Raw genomic sequence first — 22,682 nt, 5'->3', positions numbered from 1 at the left:
GACCGCTGCAACCCATGCCCTGAACCCTGCTGAACACCCACGCCAGCCCCTCTTGCACCAGCACTGCTGCTCTCTGGGGCAAGAGCGCAGGAGCTGGGAGGGAAAGAGCACACACTCAAAGGGAACAGAGCCAGCTTGGACTTGACCTTCAGGACTTCAGTAACATGAGAACTGACCCTAATCGCTGATAAGACTGTGATGGCCACTGAACATAGGGGAAGCCCTGCCTCACCCCTGGCTCTGGCCTTAGCCTCTCTCCATCTCCAGCCCCACCTCCTACCATGGTGATAGCTGCCAGCACACCCTGAGGAAGACATGACTTGTGTTCATGGCAAATCCAGCTCTCCAACCAAAGCCACTGGGCAGAGATAGACTGCATCGGGACACTCTCTCACACAAGAACATTGCGACAGGTAACTGTTTCACTTAGTTACATACAGAGAAAGATAAGCAAAATGAGACATCAAAGGAATGTGTCTCAACGGAAAGAGCAGGGAATCTTTAGAATACTGTCAAAGATACCAACGTTCACAATATAGATGTCCCAGAAGGAAAAGAGAGAGAGAAGAGGGTTAAAAATGTATTTAATGAAATTGTGTCTGAAAACTTCCCAAGCCTGAAGAAGGAAACGGATATCCAGGTATAGGAAGCACAGGGGGTTCCAAACAAGATGAATCTAAATAGACTCATACCAAGATAAATCATAATTAAAATAGCCAAAGTTAAAGAAAGATAAAGAGAGAATTCTAAAGGCAGCAAGAGGAAGACAAAGAATCATGTACAAAGGAACCATTTGGGGGAGCTCATTCTACCGTGTGGACACTGGTGCTGGCAGGTGCCCCTGTGGATTCTCCCTACAGCTTATTAGCCTCGGGACACAGCCCCACACCCACCCAGTGGACTATAGGCACCAGTACTGGGACACCTCAGGCCAAGCAACTAACTAGGCAGGGAAACAGCCCCACCCACAAGCAGACAGGCTGCCTTAAGGCCCCTGAGCCCATGGTCACCCTGGACACAGCCCTGCTCACCAGAAGCCCAGGACCTGGCCCCACACACCAGTGTGCAAGCTCTAGACCATCCCCAGCACCCTCCACTCAGAGATCCCAGGACTCAGCTAGTCCCACCAGTGGGCAGGCCCCAACACCAGGATCCCTGGCCCCCCTCCACCCAGATCTAGACTTGAAACCAGCCTCACCCACCAGCAGGTGGGCATGAGCCACAGAACACCCACAGCCTTACAACCTGAGAACCCAGCCCACCTACCAGCAGGCCAGATCCTGCCCTGGGGCCAGCTGGGCCCCAGTCTTGCCCACCAGTGAGCCCGCTCTCCTCAGGACCAGCCTCACCCACCAGTGGGCAGAAACCAGCCACAAGACAACTACAACCCCACACCCTGCAGACCTAGCCCACCCACTAGCAGGCCAGCACCTGCCCTGGGTCTGGCTGGGCCCAGGCCCTGCCCAGTAGCAGACCAACACAAGCTTTTTGACACCCTCAACTCTGTAGCCAACTGTGTCAGGAACTGGCTCCACCCACCAGGAGTCTAACACCAGCTCTGGGACCCCTGAGTTCTGCACTCAGATCCCAGGACCCAACTTTGCCTGCCAGTGGGCTGGCACTAGCACCAGGTTCTGGCTTCACCCACCAACGGGAAAGAAACTGCCCCAGGGACTCCTGGACCCCAACTCCACCCACTAGTGAGTCAGCACTAGCCCTGGGTACCCCCGGGGTTCTGAACTGAGATGCCTGTGACCCAGCCTTGCCAGCTAGTGGCCAGCAGCCTTCTCACAAGGCACAGCATGGCAACCAACCAGATCAGGGGCCAGCAGACCTACCAGACCACCCACAGTAGTCAACTCACCACAACAGAAGAATCCACGCAGCCCATACCGGGCGCATCCCTAGAGCAGACAGCTGTGGTAATGAGAGGGGCGTGGCTGCCGGGATGCACAGGAATCTCCTATAAAAAGCCCCTCTCCAAGGCTGGGAAATGCAATCAACCTACCAGACACATAGAAATAAAAACAGCAAGTTAAGCAAAATGAGGCAACAGAGGAACATGTTTCAAACAAAAGAACAAAATGCCGGAAGAGGGTCTAAGTGAAGTGGAGACAGGCAATCTACTGCAGAAAGAGCTCAGGGTAATAACCATAAAGATGATCAAAGAACTCAAGAAAAGAATGGATGCACAGAGTGAGAAGATAGAAGTTTGTAACAAAGAGTTATAAAATACAAAGGACAAGAAAACAGATGAAGAATATAATAACAAATAAAAAACTGACTAGAATAATTCAACAGTAGACTAAATGACACAGAGGAAGGGCTCAGCGAGCTGGAAGACAGAGTAGTGGAAATCACTGATGCTGAACAGAAAAGAAACGAGGACAGCTGAAAGACACCTCTGTGAAAACAACATTAATGACACTAATATTTACATTATAGGGGGTCCCAGAAACAGAAGAGGGAGAGAAAGGGGCTTAGAATATATTTGAAGACATAATAGCTGGAAATTTCCCTAACCTGGGAAACAACATCCAAGGCCAGGTGAGTCCAAACAGAATTAGCCCAAAAAGGAACACACCAAGACACACAGTAATTCAAATGACAAAAATTAAAGATACAGAATATTAAAAACAGCAAGAGAAAAGCAACAAATAACACACAAGGGATCTCCCATAAGTCCATAAGCAGACCCCTTAGAAGAAAGTCTGTAGGTCAGAAGGGAGTGGCACGATATATTTAAAGTGATAAAAGGGGAAAACCTATAACCAAGAATACTCTATCCAGCAAGACTTTCTTCAGATTTGATGGTGAGATCAAAATTTTTATGGAAAAACAAAAGCTAAAAGATTTTAGCACCATCAAACCAGCTTTACTAGAAATGTTAAAGAGAATTTCTCAAAACAAAACAAAAAAAAGAAACAACTACAAACATGAACATTATAAAAGAAGAAAAAATCTCATTAGTAAAGGCAAATATACCATAAGGGTAAGAAACAATCCACACACAAAGCTGGTAGGAAGGTTAAAAGACAAAAGTAGTAAAATCCCCTGTATCAACAGCAAGCAGTTGAGGGATGCACAGCACAGTTAGATGTAAACTATGATGTCAAAACAGTATCTGAGAGGGAGGAGAGTACAAATGCAAAGTTTTTAAAATGTGTTTGAAATTGAGAAGTCAGGAACATAATCTATAGAGATATAGATGTATAGATGCATAGATATAGACAAATTAGGTAGAGATACAGATAAATATATTGATATATGTAAACCTTATGGTTATCACAACAAAAAAAATCTATAACAGATACACACTCACAAAAGAGAAAGGAATCCAAACATAACACCAAAGATAGCCATCAAGCCACAGTAGAAGAGAACAAAGAAGAAGGAACAAAAAAGGAGCTACAAAAAAAAACCCCCAAAACAATAATAAAATAGCAGTAAGAATGTACATATCAATGATTACTTTAAATATCAGTGGACTCAATGCTCCTATCAAAAGACATGGAGTGGCTGAATGGATATAAGAACAAGACCCATATGTAATGCTGCCTACAAGAGACTCAGTTCAAATTTAAAGACACACAGGCCAGAAGGTGAGAGGAGGAAAAAGGTATTCCATGCAAAAGGAAATCAAAAGAAAGCCAGGGTAATTTTTCACAGAACTAGAACAAATAATTTTAAAAATCTGTGTAGAATCGCAAAAGACCCCAAATAGCTAAAACAATCTTGAGAAAGAAGAACAGAGGTCGAGGAATCATGTGCCGTGGCTTCAGACTATACTACAAAGCTGCAGTCATCAAAACAGTATGGTACCAGCACAAAAACAGACACATAGATCAATGGAACAGGACAGAAAGTCCAAAAACAAACACACACACTTATGTTCAATTAATCCACGACAAAGGAGGCAAGAATATACAATTGGGAAAAGAAAGTCTCTTCAATAAGTGGTGCTGGAAAAACTGGACACCTACATGTTAGAAAGTGAAATTAGAGTTAAAGACCTAAATATAAGACTGGAAGCCATAAAACTCCTAGAAGAAAACATGGGCAAAACACTCTTTGACATAAACCATAGCAATATTTTTGGCATCTGTCTCCTAAGGCAAAAGAAATAAAAGCAAAAATAAACAAATGGGACCTAATTAAACTTAAAAGCTTTTGCACAGTAAAGGAAACCATGCACAAAATGAAAAGATAACTTACTGAATAGAAGAAAATATTTTCAAATGATATAACCAATAAAGGTTTAACATTAAAAAAAGTACAAATAGCTCATACAACTCAATATCAAAAAAACAAACAACCTGTAAAAAATGGACAGACCTTAATAGACATATTTCCAAAGAAGACATAAAGATGGACACACAGGCACATGAAAAAATGCTCAACACAGCTAATCATCAGTGAAATGCAAATCAAAACCATAATGGGCTATCACCTCACACCTGTCAGAATGACTTTCCTCAAAAAGAACACAAATAACAAGAGTTGGCAAGAATGTGGATAAAAGGGAGCCCGCGTGCACTCCTGCTGGGGATGTCCAGCAGCTATGAAAAACCTTGGGTTGCTTAGTTTGCAAACGAAGGCACACTTGGTCTTAGCTAGCCCTGGGCGGGTAGTACTCCCTAGATTATCAACAAGACCTGAGATGTCAAAGCATCATTTACAGAAACTGGAAAACGTGGTTAATTCACACTTTAGTCAAGTCATTAAATCTCAGACAACAGTGGAGTTCCAACAGGTTTGTGAGCCTTGGATCTGAAACAGTTTTTCTCCATGCTAGCTGTATTCTGTAACTTGGGGAATTTTTTTAAACTGTGGTTTCCTGCTCTCATATTCTTGGCCAATTACATGAGTATCTCTGGACCCTGATCATTTTTAAAGCTTCCCCAATGAGTCTCATGTGATTCAAAGAGAACCACTGGTCTAAGACTGTTTCTCAAAGTCTGAACCAGAACGACCGGCAGCAGCATCGTTTGGGAACTTGTTATAAATGCAGAGTTTCAGGCTTAACCATAGACCTGCTAAGTTAAAACTGGGTGGGGACCAGCCCTGTGTTTGTACAAGCCCTCCAGGTGATTCTGCAGCTGGTTTAAGCTTGAGAACCACTGGTCCAAGGTGAGGAGCATCTGAGACTTGAGTGCAGTATCCTCCCATCACATCCCTGCCTCCAACACAGACACTCAGCCCTCTGAGCAAATGCCCCACAAAGTTCAGCTAATGTGTTTTTATCACCAAGTATTAGTCTGCTGTTCTTACAGACAGAAGAAGTAGGCGCGGCCTGGGGGTTCCCAGGGTCTCCCTGCTACCACAGTCTCCAAATGCTTTGATTTCAACCAGTGTCTGCACAGCAGTCAGAAGACGGCCTGAGCTCAGGCAGGAAACCAGCACGCAGTCACTGCTGTGCTGATGGGGAGCACAGAGGCTCCCAGGGAATGCGGCATCCAGATGCTCCTTGGAAGCCTGGTAGTCTGTCTGCACAGGACAGATGCACTCAGCACCTGGCTTTGCTGAACCCGTGGCTAGCACTTAGGAACTCCAAGTTTCTTCAAGTTGCAAATTTTAATATTCAGAGGGAGCTGAACAAGTGGTAAAACTGTGGGGCTTTGCAAAGAAGTGACTGAAAACAAACAGTATCTATAAAGGAGGAATTAAGTGAATAAGTGGTTTGGTTCTTTTTTTTTTCCTTTTTGGGAAAAATTTATTGCAGAAAATAAGCATAAACAGTGGAAGAAAATACCACTGGGTGACTTTTCTCCAGTGACAAGAGTCTGGCTCTGGGACCATAGTCCTGCATTGTAATCTCAGCTCCTCATTCTACCAGCTGTGAATTTAGGAAAGTTAATTAAATTCTAAACTTCTCTTTTCTCATCTACAAAATGGGATTATGATAGTATCTATCTAATCATTTGTTTTCAGGATTAAAGAAGATGATGCCAGTAAAGTGCTTGGCATTTTGATCTTCGGTCAATAAAATCCAACTTCCAGTTCTGCTACTAATGCGTCATTAATGTTATTAGTAACACAGGGCCTTAGAGTAAACCCGCAAAATATTAGCTGTTCTCATCATCATTATTATTAGGGATGCCAAGCCTCTGCATTAAACTCCCATCAGGGGAAAAGAGCTGTATTGCAAAGCCAGACATGCCAAGGACCCCCTGAGAAAAATATTCTTTCTCAAAATTCAAACAACTTATTTGAATGTCCAACTTACACTGAGCCTCAACTTAGACAGAATAGGATAAGTTACACTGTTGTGAGAAACCTCAAAATCTCAGTGGTTTGACACCACAGTGGTTTATTTCTTGCTCATGTTTCAGGTAGACTCAAATCACTTGGTATCTGTCCTTCAAATGGTAACTCAGAGACCCAGACAGTTTTCATCTGGAGATATACATTGAAGGACAAGGTTTAGAAGTAACTTAAACTCTATGGTTCTCACCCACTGATCATAATTCTAGCATAGTCTTATCTCTCTTTCCAAGATAATTAATTAGTCATTATGTCCGTGAGTCCATTTGTTATATAGAATGGATAACATTTCATCAGCCATCATGGTGGTTCTCATCTGAATGTCCTAGTTGGTCTATGTCCCTGCACCAAAACTGAACCTAAGTGTAAATCTGACATGTATGAATTGAGTGGTACAATCACCTCCTTTATTCTAGACAGTATACTTTCATTAATGCAGCCTAAGGGTTATTTTCTTTTTGTTTGTGTGTGGTGTTTTTTTTTTGGGGGGGGGGAGGGAAAGGTAAGCAATACTGAACTAATCAACATCAACAAATACTGCCATAGATATATAAGGATTCAGTTCCCTCTTGTCAATGTTTATTCTCCTTTCATTCTGAACAGGAATCTGCATTATGGAAAAAGTTCACAAGAAGAACATAAGTTGAAGAGATTTCCTTTCTCTCCTTTATCCATCAATATATCGCCTACCCATCCAATGCAGGTTGCTAGCCTTATCATCCAAGTTTGTAAAGGCAAATACTAAGAAAGGTAGCTGTCAAGGCTTGACCAGCCTTGTTATTTCTTGGACTGACCCCTCACATCCACCTTGTTGCAGGTACCACATCTGTGTGACCGTGCTGATCTACTTCCTCCCCCTGCTGGTAATAGGCTATGCATACACCGTAGTGGGAATCACGCTGTGGGCCAGCGAGATCCCTGGGGACTCCTCGGACCGTTACCAGGAGCAAGTCTCTGCCAAGCGCAAGGTGAGCAAAGGGCAGGCAGCACTTGACTCATTCCGGCACAGGTGGCAAGCGGGCGAGCACATGAGCCCCAGAGCCTCAAGAGGCCCAGAGGCAGCAGGTGCAAAACATCCCTGAATCCCCAGAACAGGAGGAAGGGAGGAGAGACAAGGGGAGGGGAGGGCAGGGAACAGCTCTTTCTTGAGGGTCTTTGTAACCTAAGCCTGCCTGTACAGTCATGAGCCATCTCGCTCTCGCCTTAAGACTAATTGAAAACTGTCAAGTAGTAAAAACAGACACATATCTAATGACAAAAGCATTGAAGAGTTATTTAGTTCTCTTTTATTATTACAGTTTGACAAAATAATACATTCACTTGGTTCAAACATACGAAAATACTAAAGGAAAGCAAATTATGGAGATGGAGAACAGACCAGGAGTCGCCAGAGTTAGGACTGTGGGGGAAGAACCTGCCTATAAAGGGATAGCATGAGTGAGTTTCTTTGTGATGATGGAGCAGTTCTGTGTCCTGATTGTGGTGCTCCCCCCCCCCTTATCTCTGCATATGATAAAATTTCATAGAACTATTCACCAAAAAGTTGCACGTAAAAACTGGCAAAATCCAAATAGTCTGCGGCTTAGTTAATAACACTGGACTATCACCAGTTTCCTGATTTTGATCACGTGGCATCATTCTGTAAGATGCTGTGATTGGGAGAAGCTGTGTGATGGGTCCTGGGAACTCCCTGTACTATTTTTGCAACTTCTTGGGAGTCTTAAATTATTTGAAAATTAAAAGTCAAAAAATATGTTGAGTCCATCTTTCCATGAAAAGTCGCCCTCCTTTCTAGTTCCTCCAACTACCCAGTTCCCAAATGTGCATGTACATTCACACACACACACTCACCACACACACACACACACACACAATGGTAACCATTACTGTTTGTTATTCATCCTTCCAGATATGTAATGAATTTATAAGCCAAATAGATTTTTTTTCTTTTTTACACAAATAGTAAATACACACTGTTCTTCCCCTCATTTTTAGATTTAACAGTATCATAACCTCTTAAAAAATCAACATAGAAAGAGCTTTGTCATTCTTTTTCTCTTTTGGTATTTATTTGCATACTATTTCATTGTGTAGATGCTAGATAGTTTTCATTTTTTATTGAAATACAGTTGACTTACAATATTATGTTAGTTTCAGGTATATTACATAATAATTTGATATTTACATACACTATGAAATGATCACCGTAAGAAGTCTAGTAGCCATCTATCCCCATACAAAGTTATCAAAGTATTACTGACCATATTCCTTATACTGTTCAATACATCCCCATGACTTATTTATTGTATAACTGGCAGTTTGTACCTCTTAATCTCCTTCACCTATTTCATTCACCCACCCATCCCCCTCCTTTCTGGCAACCACCCTTTTGTTCTCTGTATCCCTAAGTCTGCTTGTGTTTTGTTTGTTTCCTTGTTTGTTTTGTCTTTCAGATTCCACATATAAGTGAGATCATGTGGTATTTGACTTTCTCTTGGATAATACCCTCCAGATACATCCATGTTGTCCCAAATGACAAGATATCATATTTTACAGCTGGATAATATTCCATTTTATATGTATAACACATCTACTTTATCCATTCCTCTATCAACGGACACTTAGGTTGCTTCCATATCTTGGCTAATGTAAATAATGCTGCTATAAACAATAGGGTGCATGTATCTTTTCAAATTAGGTTTTCATTTTCTTTGGATAAATACTGAGGAGTGAAATTGCTGGATCATATGGTAGTTCTATTTTCAGTTTGTTGAGGAATCTCCATACTGTTTTCCAGAGTGACTGCACCAATTTACGTTCCCAGCAAGTTTACAAGGGTTCACTTTTTCCACGTCCTCACCAACTCTTGTTATTTGTTGTCTTGGTGATATTGCCATTCTGACAGGTGTGAGGTGATATCTTATTTTAGTTTTGATTTGTAGTTCCTTGTTAGTGATGCTGAGCATCTTTACCTGTGCCTTTTGGCCATCTGAATGTCTTCTTTGGAAAAACATCTATGCAGATGGCTGTCCATTTTTTAATGCAGTTTTTTTTTTTTTTGATGTTGAGTTTTATGAATTCTTTGTATATTTTGGATATTAATCCCCTATTAAATATATTGTTTGCAAATATCTTCTCCCATTTAGTAGACTGTCTTTTTGTTTTGTTTATGGTTTCCTTCACTGTGCAAAAGCTTTTCACTTTGATATAGTTCCATTTGTTTATTTCTACTTTTGTTTCCCTTGCCTGAAGAGACATATCCAAAAAAATTACTAAGACCAAAGTCAAAAAGAGTGCTTTCTATGTTTTCTTCTAGAAGTTTTATGGTTTCAGGTCTCCCATTTAAGTTTTTAATCCAGTTTGAGTTTATTTTTATATATGATGTGAGAATGTAATCCAGTTAGATTGTTTTGCATGTATCAGTCAACTTTTCTCAACATCATTTGTTGAAGAGGCTGTCTTTTCCCTGTTGTATATTCTTGACTCCTTTGTGAAAGATTAATTGGCCATATGTGTGTGGATTTGTTTCTGGGATCTCTATTCTGTTTTATTGAGTTCTATGTCTCTTATGTGCCAGTACCATGCTGTTTTGATTACTGTAGTTTTTACTATGGTTTTTGAAATCAGGAAATCAGATAGCTTAATACCTCCAGCTTTGTTCTTCTTTCTCAAGGTTGTTATGGTCTTTTGTGTTTCCATACAAATTTTAGGATTATTTGTTCTAGTTCTGTGCAATTGCCTTTGGTATTTTGATAGACTGCGTTGAATCTATAGATTGCCTTGGGCAGTGTAGTCATTTTAACAATGTCAATGCTTCCAATCCATGAGCTTGCTGTATCTTGTTTGTGTTTGTGTCCTCTCCAATTTATTTTATCAATGTCTTATAGTTTCCCTTATAGTTACAAGTCTTTTACCTTCTTGGTTAGGTTCATTTTTAGGTATTTTATCCTTTTGGATCCAATTGTAAATGGGATTGTTTTCTTAATTTCTCCTTATGATAGTTCATTGTTAGTACATAGAAATGTAACTGATTTCTGTATATTAATTTTGTATCTTGCCACTTTACTGAACTCATTTATTGGTTCTAATTTTTTGGTGGTGTCTTCAGGATATTCTATGTATAATATCATGTCATTTGCAAACAGGACAGTTTTACTTCTTCCTTTCTAATTTATATGCCTTTTATTTATTTTTCTTGTCTGATTGCTTTGGCTAGCCCTTCCAATAATATGTTGAATAAAAGGGAGAGAATGGCAACCTTTTCTTGTTCCTGATCTTAGAAGAAACGTTTTCAGCTTTTCACCATTGAGTTATGATGTTAGCTGTGGGCTTGTCATATATGGCCTTTATATGTTGAAGTATGTTCCCTCTATACCCACTTTGGTGAGTGTTCTTATCATAAAATGGGTATTGAATTTTGTCAAAAGTTTTTTTTTCTGCATCTATGAAGTTGATCATATGATTTTTATTCTTCAATTTGTTAACATGATATTGACTGATTTACTGATATTGAACCACCCCTGCATCCTAGGCATAAATTCCACTCAGGCATGGTGTCTGATCCTTTTAATATATTGTTGAATTTGGTTTGCTAATGTTTCATTGAGGGTTTTTGCATCTATGTTCATCAGTTATATTGGCCTCTAATTTTCTTTTTTGTGGTGTCTTTGATTTTGGTATCAGAGTGATACTGGCTTCATAGAATGAGTTCAGAAGTGTTCCTTCCTCTTCTAATTTTTTGGAATAGTTTGAGAAGGATAGGTGTTAACTACTCTTCTTTAAATGTTTTGTAGAATTTACCTATGAAGATGTCTGGTCCAGGACTTTTGTTTGTTGGGAGTTTTTGTTTTGTTTTGTTTTGTTTTTTATAACTGACTCAATTTTATTACTGATAATTAGTCTGTTTGCATTTTGCACTTCTTCACAATTCAGTCATGGGAGATTGTACTTTTCCAGGTATTAATCTATTTCTTCTAGGTTGTCCATTTTCTTGGCATTTAATTGTATTTAGTAATCTCTTATGATCCTTTGTATTTCTGTTGACATTGAATGTAAATTTTCTTTCATTTCTGATTTTACTTATTAGAGCTCGCTCTCTTTTTTTGTCTTGATGAGTCTGGCTAAAGATTTATTAATTTTGGTTATCTTTTTTAAAAACCAGATCTTAGTTTCTTTCATCTTTTAAATTTTTTTAGTCTCTACTTCATTTATTTCTGCTCTGATCTTTATGATTACTTTCCTTCTACTAACTTTGGGTTTTGTTTGTTCTTCTTCCTCTAGTTCCTTTAGGTATAAGGTTAGGTTGTTTGAGATTTTTCTAGTTTCCTGAGGCAGGTTTGTATAAATCTAAACATCCTTGTTAGAACTGCTTTTGCAGCATCCCATAGATTTTGGATCATTGTGTTTTCATTCTAATTTGTTTCCAGGGTTTTTAAAATTTTTCTCTTTAATTTCTTCAGTGATCCATTGGTTGTTTAGTAGCATATTGTTTGACCTCCATGTGTTTGTGTTTTTTGCAGTTTTTTTTCCCTTGTAATTGATTTCCAGTCTCATAGCATAGTGGTTGGCAAAGATGCTTAATATAATTTCAGTCTTTTTAACTTTACTGAGGCTTGTTTCGTGGCCTAGCATGTGATCTATCCTGGAGAGTGTTCCATGTGTACTTGAAAAGAATGCGTATTCTGCTTCTTTTAAATAGAATGTTCTCCCTCTCTCTCTCTCTCTCTCTCTGTCTGTCTGTCTCTCCCTCTCTCAATTTATAAATATGTCTAATGTATCTCTTAAGGTCAATTTCACTTACTAATTTTCTGCCTGGATGATTTTCCCATTGATTTAATTTAGTTGTTTAAGTTTCCTATTATTGTGTTACTGTCGATTTCTCCCTTTATGTTTGTTAATATTTGCTATAGATATTTAAGTGCTCCTATATTGGGTACCTATAAATTACAAATGTTATCACTTCTTCTTTGATTGAGTCCTTGATCTTTATGTAATGTCCTTCTTTGTCTCTTGTCATAGTCTTGTTTAAAGTCTATCTTGTCTGGTATAAGTATTGCTACCCCAGCTTTAGCTTCATTTCCATTTTCATGGAATAAGTTTTTCCTTCACTTTGCTTTCAGTCTGTGTATCTTTAAATCTGAAGTAAGTCTCTTGTAGCCACCGTATATATGGGTCTTATTTTTGTATCCATTCTTCCACTCTATGTCTATTTATTGAAGCACTTAGTCTATTAAAATTCAAAGTTATTATTGATAGGTATGTACTTATTGCCATTTTTAATGTTTTCTAGTTGTTTTTATAGTTTTTTTTTTTGTTGTTGTTCCTTTCTTCCGTTTTTGCTCTCTTCCCTTGTGAGTTAATGTTTGCCTTTAAAGTTATATTTGGATTCCTTTCTCTTTTTTCATGTATATCGAATATAGATTTTCAGTTCATAGTTACCATGAGATTTATATATAGCAACCTATATATACATACATATGTGATTATTTTAAGATGGTGACCATTTAAGTCTGAACGTATTCTAACTGTCCTTCACTTTTATTCTCCCATCATTTTTAATGTTTTTGACATCATATTTTATATCTTTTCATTTTGTATATCCCTTAACTATTATTGTGGATATAGATGATTTTTCTACTTTTGTCTTTTAAGCTCCCTACTAGCTTTATAAGTGGTTGACCTGCTACTTTTATTGTATGCTTGCCTTAACTGATGAGATTCTTTTCTCTCATGTTTTCCATATTTCTGGTTGTGGTCTTTTCTCTTCCACTTAGAGAAGTTCCTTTAACATTCTGTTAGGCCATTTTAGTGGTGTTGAATTCTTTTAGCTGTTGCTTGTCTTAAAATTTTTATCTCACCTTCAAATCTGAATGATAGCCTTGCCAAATAGAGTATTCTTGGCTGTCTGTTTTATTCTTTCATCACTTTGAATGTATGGTGTCACTCCTTTCTGGCCTGCAAAGTTACTGCTGAAAAGTCAGCTGACAGTCTTATAGGAGTTCCTGTGTATGTAACTATTTGCTTTTCTCCTGCTGCTCTTAATATTCTCTCTGATTTTTAATATATGCCATTTTAGTATAATGTGTCTTGATATGAACTACTTTGGGTTCATCTTGATTGGGACTCTGTACTTCTTGGATCTGGATGTCTCTTTCCTTTCTCAGGTTAGGAAACATTTCTGCTATCATCCCTGCAGATAAGTTATTTGCCCTTTCCCCTCTCTTCTCTCTCTGGGACAATGCAATGTCCCTACAATGCAAATATTAATACATTTTTGGTTGGTTGTCCCAGAGGTCTCTTAAGCTATCCTCATTTTTTGTTATTTTTTTTTCTTTTTTCTTTTTTCTTTAGCTTTGATGTCTTCCAGTTTGCTCATCCATTCCTCTGCATCATCTAATCTATTGTTGTTTCCTTCTAGTGTATTTTTTTTATTTCAGTTATTGTATTCTTCAGCTCTGTTTGGTCCTTCTTTATATTTTCTAACTCTTTGTTTAAATTCTCATTATGTTCATCCATTCTTCTCTTGAGTTCATTGACCACCTTTAAGCTCTTGAACTCTGTTTCGACTAGACTGTTTACCTCCACCTCATTTAGTTCTTTTTCTGAGGTTTTTGTCTTGTTCCCTGTTTAGAACACATTCCTCTGTCTCCTCACATTGTGTATGCTTATTTCTCTCTACTTATTTATATGCATTAGGTAAGTTGTTTACATGTGCTGATCTTGGAAAAGTGGCCTATGTTGGAGTTGCCCTATAGGGCTCAGCAGCACAGTCTCCTCTAACCAGCAGAGCTATATACTCTAGGGGTGCCTCCTATGTGTGCTGTGTGGGCCCTTCTGTTGTGGTGGGGCTGACTACTGTGGTAGATGAGGTTAGTTCCAGCCCAGTTCACTCCCAAGCCCTGCCTTGTTTGGTTGCTGCTGGCCCACTGATTGGTGGAGTTGAGTCCCTGCCTATATAGTTGCAAGGTACAAGGGCCCTGAGGCTGGTGCCAACCCACTGATGCACAGGTCCAGGTCCTGGGGCAGCTGACTATGGGTCCATGGGGGGCCTCGAGCTGGTGCCAGCCAGCTGCTGGGTGGGTAAACTCCCAGAGCTAATAGGCTAGAAGAAGGACTCTAAACTGGCATTTGCCAAAACCAGTGTCCTCATGGTAGAATGAGCTCCCCAAAATGGCTGCCACCAGTGTCTATGTCCCCAGGGGTGGTCCCAGTTCCCTCCTGCCTCTCTGGGAGTTTCTTCAAGGTCAGCAGTGGGTCTTATCTAGGCTTCTTTCAATCATTGCCTCTGTGCTGGGACTTAGAGCATGTGATACTTTTTTATGCACTCTTTTAAGAACAGAATCTCTGTTTCCTACAGCCCTCTGGCTTTCCTGTATGCAAACCCTGCTGGACTTCAAAGCCAGAAAGTCTTAAGTTTTATCTTCCTAGTGCAGGACCTCCTAGCTGAGGAACCCAATGTGGGGCTCAGACCTCTTGCTCCTTGGAAAGGACCTCTGTAATTGTGATTATCCTTCCATTTGTGGGTCACCTCCCCAGGGCTGTGGGTCTTCAATATTACTGCATCTCTGCCCCTCCCACCCATCTCATTATGGTTCCTTCTTTATTTCTTTAGTTGTGGAAAGTCTTTCTGCTAATCTTTAGGTCATTCTCATAGATAGTCATTCTGTGAATAGCTGTAATTTTGGTGTGCTCACGGGAGGAGGTGAGCTCAGAGTCTTCCTACTCTGCTATCTTGGCCAGACCTCTTCTAGGCAGTTTTTCTCTGAAGATTTCTTGGGGATAAAAAGGAATGGGTTACATCACCTATTACTCATAAAAACTTTTAATGATTATTCCCTTCAAACATTTGACCCCCCTTGCTGCTGCTGTCCAAATCCCATCCCTTCTCTTCCCTCCCCTTGAATCTTCAAGCTTAGCAGCCTGCTCTGGCTCATTGCTTCTTTCCTTCTGCTATGTTCTCCCCCTTCCTGGGCCTTTTCCTCCTGAACACCCATTCCTCTTCATTCATCAGTCTGGTCTCCCTTGGCTTCTCCAGTTATTGCCCAGAAGGATGATATAATATGGTGGTTCTCAAACATGAAGTCTGGGATGGGGTCCAAGAATTTGCCCTTCTGACAAGTTCTCAAGTGATGGTTATGTTGCTGGTCCTGGGGCCACCCTTTGAGAACCACTGACATAACCGAATTCCTTTGGTATGGCATATAAATGGCCCTTCCTCCATGTTGAAATGTGTTATTATAAATACTTTCCACTCTATATGACACGTGCACAGTAAGGAGGCAGAGAAAGAGAGTAAGTAACCATGAGAAAAGGAGGGTGTGCTAGTGGTCTCACCTGTCTCACTCTCTTGCCAGGTGGTTAAGATGATGATAGTCGTTGTATGCACTTTTGCCATCTGCTGGCTGCCCTTCCACGTCTTCTTCCTCCTGCCCTACATCAAACCTGATCTCTACCTGGAGAAGTTTATTCAGCAAGTCTACCTGGCCATCATGTGGCTGGCCATGAGCTCTACCATGTACAACCCCATCATCTACTGCTGCCTCAATGACAGGTAAGAATCCCATCCCCAGTTCTCTCTCCAAGGAAGAGAAGACCATTTGTTTGTATCACCCCCACCCCAAGCAGGTAAACTAAATGAGCAAAGCTGGCTGTGAGACAAGAGAGAATAGTGGGGACTGCAGAAAACTAAACTAATCATCACCTGTTCAATCCCTGCTGATTATCACCATGCAGGAGCATGAGCCCCAAGGAGACTTTTTTTCTTTTCCAAAGGAAGCAAAATCTGTATTTTTGTGTGAAATCCTCTGGCTTTTAAACACTGGTTACTAAGTCAATGATGGAAGGTAGGAGGCAGAGGCGAATAAAAAAACCTCTGTGATTGATGCATATAAAGCAGGTTGCAGGCTGGGTCAAGTTCATGAATTTTCTCAGTCTGCTCTATGGATTCCATGCACAGAAGGCTGCGCAAGCAGACAGGGAGAGACAGAAAGTCAGAGAGAGATAGAGTCAGAGAGAGACAGAAAGAGAGAAATAGCACAAGAGAGAAAGAGAGAGAGAGAGCAAGTTTGATGCCATTAAAATATTATCCACCACAGGGCATCTTTTCCTTTCTCTGGTCTCTCACTGTCCTCGTCCCATCCCATCATGTAATCTGGGCACCTTTGTCCAGTTTATTCCATCATGTCCAGCAGGACAAGATAAGCAAAAGGAAGTCAGGGCCTCAGAAGGTTTGATTCTGCCTTTACTTGGCCACAGGGGTCAGGAAAGCCTTCCCCAAAGTGGAAGCCAACCTCAGACAAGTAAGAAAAGGGAGAAGCCATGAGGAATAGTGGTCAGCAGTAGGTAATTCACTGCAGTGTGCGGAGTCCCCAAGAGGGAGCTGAGATTCCACGGTGGCAGCTCTGTCCTACATAGCACCACTCCAGCCTGTGTGTGAAAAGGAGGCAGAAGGCAGGGAGAGGGACAAAATGCTTGTCACATTTATAGCCAGCAGTCATCAGCCTATAAAGTGCCTTCTGTGAATGAGGCACTCAGGCGCTGTAAATCTGGGGACTGATATTCTCTGGGACTTGTCCAAATGGTCTTTGTTAGTCTCACTCACAGATGCGTCTTTCTTCTAAGAACCTCACAACCTACCTAAACATTTCTGGGTTAAATCTCCCAGCACGCCTTTAAGTAAAGGCTAAATCTCTCTGTTTAAAAAAACAAGGAAAGTGAGGTGCACTGAAGGAACATGATGGGCAGAAAGTCAGTGGGCCACTTGAAGAAAAGGACTGAGTCTTGACACAGTGTTGTGTGCATACTGAACACTTGGTGAATGTTTTTACTGATGTTGAATTGGCCCAAAATCGGCTGATCCCATACCAGTGAAGGCAGCATATTTCAACCACTGCCCTCAGTATGGACATGCATTTCATGTGATCCTGGGCTCTAGTCCTGGAGTTGACTTTGATGACTGACCTTTAAATCTTGTTGCCCTTGGCATCTCCAGCTGTCAATTAATTTAAAAAATAATCACACAGAGTCATGTTTGGCTATGACCATGTATTACAGAGTTACTGCAGTGATGGGAAAGCCCTCCAAAAGTGGGCCATCCCCAAGGGTTACCTCTCCATCCTCTCTCTCTCCCCAGGTTCCGTCAGGGCTTCAAGCAAGCCTTCCGATGCTGCCCTTTTATCAGTGCTGGTGATTATGAGGGGCTTGAAATGAAATCCACTCGGTACCTCCAGACCCAGGGCAGCGTGTACAAAGTCAGCCGCCTGGAGACCACTGTCTCCACTGTGGTGGGGGCCCACGAGGAAGAGCTGGAGGAAGGCCCCAAGGCCATGCCCTCATCCCTGGACCAGACCTCCAATGGCTCCTCTCGCAGCAACTCCAAGACCATGACAGAGAGCTTCAGCTTCTACTCCAACACGCTCTCCTAGATCACAGGGCCGTCAGTAGCTTGACCACCACGTCTTTGTCATGCATGAATAAATCCTCAATATAGAAACCATAGGAAACATCCTTGGGGCCTGTGAAAGGGTCAGAATAGTTTAGGGAAAACATTCCATCCTGGAGTCAAAAGCCTGGATTCTTCCATGTCTTTGCCACCCAGAAGCCGTGTGACCTGAAACAAATCATCAAACTTCTCTGAGCCTGTAACATGGGAAGGTTAGACTTGATTTTCTCTACAGTCCATTTCATGATCCTAGAATTAACTTGAATTGCATGTGGGTGCTCATTTCAAGGTGCATCTTGCAGTGAAGCAACAGATCCAAGGGATCTGTTTGCCTGGAGCCCTGTCCTACATCAATAAATTTGTTCTCAGTCTTGCTTAGATTATCTTCTTTTAGCTGGTGGCTCACACTGGCTCAGACTCTGCTTGATAAAGTGAACAAAAGGAGGAACCACATAAGATATGAATGAAAGATTGAACCCTGTCTTCTAAGCACCCATGAAAAGAAGGCATACTTCTGCCCCTTCCTGACATCTCAAAATGTCAGTGCATCATGGGACTGAGAGCCTCAAGGTCATCTGTACTATGTCCCCAGCGAGTGTCCTGGGCAATCAGTGCAGCTAGAATATGTCTACTGATTCTAGCTAACGTCTGTTATGGAGCCAGAGTGAGAGCTGTGCCGTACTTACCTATCTGATCCTCTTTCCTTATCTGTAAAACTGTGAGGCTGAATTCTACTATCAAGGTGTTCCTTGGAATTTCAGCATTCAGTGGCTCAATGATTTTATGAGTTTTTTGTGTATTTCACCAAAAACTGGTAGTCACAGAAAGAATAGGAGCAAGTTTACCGATTTAACATCCGGCGACTAGAGATGTGGCGACTGCCAAGACCATGTGTCAATATCCACACATGACATTCTCTGATTTATCCTAAAACCATGAGTACTTTCCTTCTCCTGGAAGATTTTGGTCTATGACAGAGCAGAGGACTTCATGTCAAAGCCTGCATCTCCTCATCAGGCTTTAGCAGGCTGAGACTCAGAGATGGAGAATGCCATCAGGGAAGACAAATGTGGGCCCTCTGCTCTGACCTTTGGGGTGTCTTAGGGCAGGGGCACTAATCGAGTTTTAGCTTTATACTAACACAAGGCATACAATACACTCAGATGCCGAATGACTGAGGAGGCTGCACCCTGCAACAACAATTGTGGGAAGAGGCCACCTTGCATCTTCCCTTTAGACTCTCTGAATCTCCCCTTCCTGCTCCCTGGCTTTGCTGGTTTCCTGTCTATAAGAGGTGGGATGATTGATCAACCCTATGGAACAGTCAGTTGACCAAGAGTCCTGAACTTAAAGCTTCATGTCCTAACACAGTTTGGGGTTTTCCAGCAGGTAGGCATGCAGTTTCTTTTTGTCTTCCAGATCTGCACTTTGTCCATTTGTGGCTGAAAGCAGAAACTTCATGTAACTACCATGAATGCCTTCCTCATTATTTGAAGAATGTAGGCATATGTTCTGCATCCATCATTTTGAGGGAACAATGCTGAGAATAGACTTCACAGCCTTTACCAGCCATGCTGGCTCTAACCCTACAGGGCATTGGCAAACCGGGAGGAATTTGTATAGCAACAGTCTAAGCCAGAAAGACTTGACAACCATATTCTCCAAAGCAGCATGAGAAGGATTAAATGAAGTAAAGCCATCTCAATGTAAATATGTGATTAGAACACATAATTTTGGGGCAACAAAAGTCAGTGCCCAAAGTGTTAGTCATACTTCTGATAAAGAATCATACCATGTATGGATTATTCACTTCAGAGGGATTTAAGAACCAGCATGATTATGAGAGGTACCCAAGAAAAAAGTGTTAAGGAATAGGGGACATCCTCTCCATGGAAGAGGTTAGAGTTGAATTCAGCAAGGATTATTAAGCACTTGCTCTAGACCTGACCTTGAGCTGGGGACACATGGCTTCTTCTGTTCTTGAGGAGCCTGCCAGATAAGCCATTGCTAACCCCCCAGTCTTAGTGGGTCTAGGCTACCCAACAGGCATGGAGGCAGCTGGGAAGCAGATTCTCCATAGGATTCTAAAGACTTACATTCAACAGAGGTAATCGGGCCAAAGGCAAATACCTTAAGATAGGCTTTTGCAACAAGAGCTCTCTGAGATAATTCCAAAGGGAGCCACCAGTCAGTCCAGAGGACCTGAAGGGACGTGGTTAGACAGCATCATCACTGACATAATAAGACCGAGTGGGTCGGTTTCAAATCTGGTGGAACGTTTCCTTTGAGAGAGCCCAGCAAGCCTTCCTCTGACCCACTCTCCAACCACCACTTAACTTAAAAAATCGTTGTGACCTCCCGTGGCTGAGAAACACCAAGATGTGCACTGTGCATGGGTCTCATTCTTACAGAAATGTGTCACTCGGTATTTATCTCCTAAGTGTTTTTCCTTGATGTACTAATCAGTAGTAGTCAAATGTAAGACATCATGGGGCCATCTTTGTTATGTTATTTATAAAATGTGGGATTTAGTTGCTGACAATGTGCTATTTATATTGTGCCAATCCCTCCTCATTCTTTCTCAGAGGGAAGCGGAGGTACGTCATGGACTCCCAGTAGGGCTGTAGTAACTGAGGGGTGGGGAGGGAGACCTATGTGGGAGGAACTGCGGGACGGGGTCCTCGTCCTCCTCACCTCCCACTGGAATGCTAAGACAGTCCGGAATGCCCTTTCTCTTGGAAGAACTGAATGGAACCCTGGGAAAAGAGGGCTTGGGAGCTGACGTTGTTGACCTGGATTTCAAGAAGAATCATGTAAATAGAGAGGAGTAGTCCCTGAAGTTTCTGTGTTTTCCGTCCTGGGATCCTGGAAAGAATCTTCCTACAGAAATAAAGTATGTTTTTGACCACTTGATGCCTCTGTCTCATCTCCAGGGAATCTAAGCACCCTACAAGAGGCTGAATGAGAGTGGTACTACGAACCCTAAAAAACTGCATGGGCAGAAGAATGGAACCCAACACCCAGCAAACTCCTAACCCTGTGACAAAGTGGGTTGGCAAGATGTGGGGGCTGTTTTCAGCTGGGGATCTGTGAAAGTAAAATGGGATTGTGTGAAGTGGCCAACAATGTTACCTATGAGTAGAGCTGTCTCCGTTCAGAATCCTCTCAGAAGCAGACAGCAAGAGACCTATTGGGGGAACACTTGGGAAAGATAAAGGGTAAAGAAGGTAGGCAGAGGGGGCCTTGAGACCCCTGTGCAGATCTGACACCTGGGAAGAAAGGGGGAGGGGAAGAGGGGAAGATTGAGCAGGAGGAGCCTCTGTCTGCAGTGCAGGAAGTCTCAGTTGACCCACCAGCGTGCAAAGGGTCCCAGAGAAAAGCCCTGCACTGGCAGAAACGGCCAGGGCTGGTATCCCCAGCATGCTGGGTCACTGACTGGGAGCTCTCTGGGGAGACAGTGGTCTGCACTTGAACTGTGATGGGTCCTAAATGCTCTGCAGCTGGAGGCAGGCAGCTGATTGCTCACCCATCACCAGATCTCTCTTGAAGGGAAATCTGTGCCATGACTTCCACAACTGCCACCAGAGCTTTGGTCCTGTCCCCTGTGTTTGAAAGCACATTTCAGGAAACCCTTGGCAGTATTAGAAACTTCAGTGGTTAATCTCTGTGAGCCCTGGAAACCTGTAAGAAAGCCCAGGAAGTAGAGGCCAACCTGTACCACCTCACCCCTCATGCATGTGCCCTCAAAAGAGTGATGAGCAGCTGTTAACAGACTTGCAATGACACATACTGTAAAAGCTTTGAAAGAGGGAATTTTGAGAAGAATCTAGACAGCTACCCAACACAGTTTCAGAAACAAACAATAAAGATTTTTTTTTGTTTAAAGCATCTTAAACTGAGGTGCCTGGATAAGCTTCAAGGAATACACAAATTCCCTTTAAGGTCCCCACAAATCATATGTAGAACAGTGTATGTGTGTGTGTGCATGCGTGTGTGCGTAATAAAGGGTATAAAACCTGAATCTTCTCGGAAGAAACATTCATCCTCTGCTCTCCAGAGAAGGAGAGAAAATAAATTGTTTATAGAAGAGGGCCTCTTCGTGCACATCTTTCATGGAAGAGTAATCACACTCCTTAATCAAGAATTTGGTATGTTTACTGCCACGAACATCTTTAAGGACATTCTACAGCTTTAACTCATCTGGGTGTCTGAGGTGAATTATGATTTTGTTCCAAAGCTGTTTCAAGTCCCAGCAGCCATTCTGCTCCTCCTGGGGCTCATCTCCCTCTCACTGAGCTCTGAAGGCCTAATGTTTTCCTCGGTGGCAGTGCACGGGGAATCACTCACAGAAAATGTTTTCCCGTCTCAATCACTTATTTCCAAAACCTCCCAAGTTTTCTCATATCTGATGGGCATCCTTGCTTTTTTAGGTTGTGAAGTTCCAAATTCTTTAGCCCTCTTTCAATGTCTGATTTTTTTTCAATTGAGTTTATTGTTGATTTTAAATCTCCCAAATCAAAAGCCGGTCCCTCAGTAACCCCAGTGGAATCTGGCCACCACCACCTTTACCCCCGCCTCCCTCAGGGTTCCGTCTCAGGGCCACAGGACTGCTCTCTGCTGCCCTCTGGAGGATCCTCTTTATAAAAATCCACACACAGGTCAAGGATTCAAATGAATAATGTACCCAACACTACAGCCAAATGCACTCTGCCAGCATCTGGGGATGTCACTTTGAAGTTTCCCAGAGCCAATGCCATGAGCATGACTTTCCTATGCCTGGGTGTTGTCTGGGTTATGGATTTGAAGAAGGAAAGACACACACATTAGAATATGTAGGACAGGAAGTGGGGACTTACACATACAGTCACTTTTGTTTCTGTTCCCACCAGGAGAACTTCCAATCTGATTTTGAGAGCTGATCATGGGGCTCCACCACGGACTCCTCATGTCATTATCCTTCTTTCAGATCGCACATTTC

The 22,682-nt window shown here is 41.9% G+C and overlaps 1 protein-coding gene across 1 annotated transcript in view; it reads left to right on the top strand.

Annotated features, from left to right (window-relative positions):
* TACR1 (tachykinin receptor 1) overlaps positions 1-20,612 on the top strand; it is a 164,655-nt gene extending 144,043 nt beyond the window's left edge. Inside the window, exons 3-5 of the mRNA XM_006172878.3 lie at positions 7,082-7,232; positions 15,618-15,814; positions 17,396-20,612. Coding sequence (XP_006172940.1) covers positions 7,082-7,232; positions 15,618-15,814; positions 17,396-17,687 — 640 coding nt within the window. The 3' untranslated portion in view covers positions 17,688-20,612. The remainder of the gene's footprint in view (positions 1-7,081; positions 7,233-15,617; positions 15,815-17,395) is intronic.
* Positions 20,613-22,682: the final 2,070 nt, after the last annotated feature.

The sequence above is a fragment of the Camelus ferus genome, chromosome 15 (genome assembly GCF_009834535.1).
Source record: "Camelus ferus isolate YT-003-E chromosome 15, BCGSAC_Cfer_1.0, whole genome shotgun sequence".
In the NCBI taxonomy this organism is placed as follows: Eukaryota; Metazoa; Chordata; class Mammalia; order Artiodactyla; family Camelidae; genus Camelus; species Camelus ferus.
Note: the sequence above shows the minus strand (reverse complement) of the source record. Positions and strands in the feature narration are given on the sequence as shown.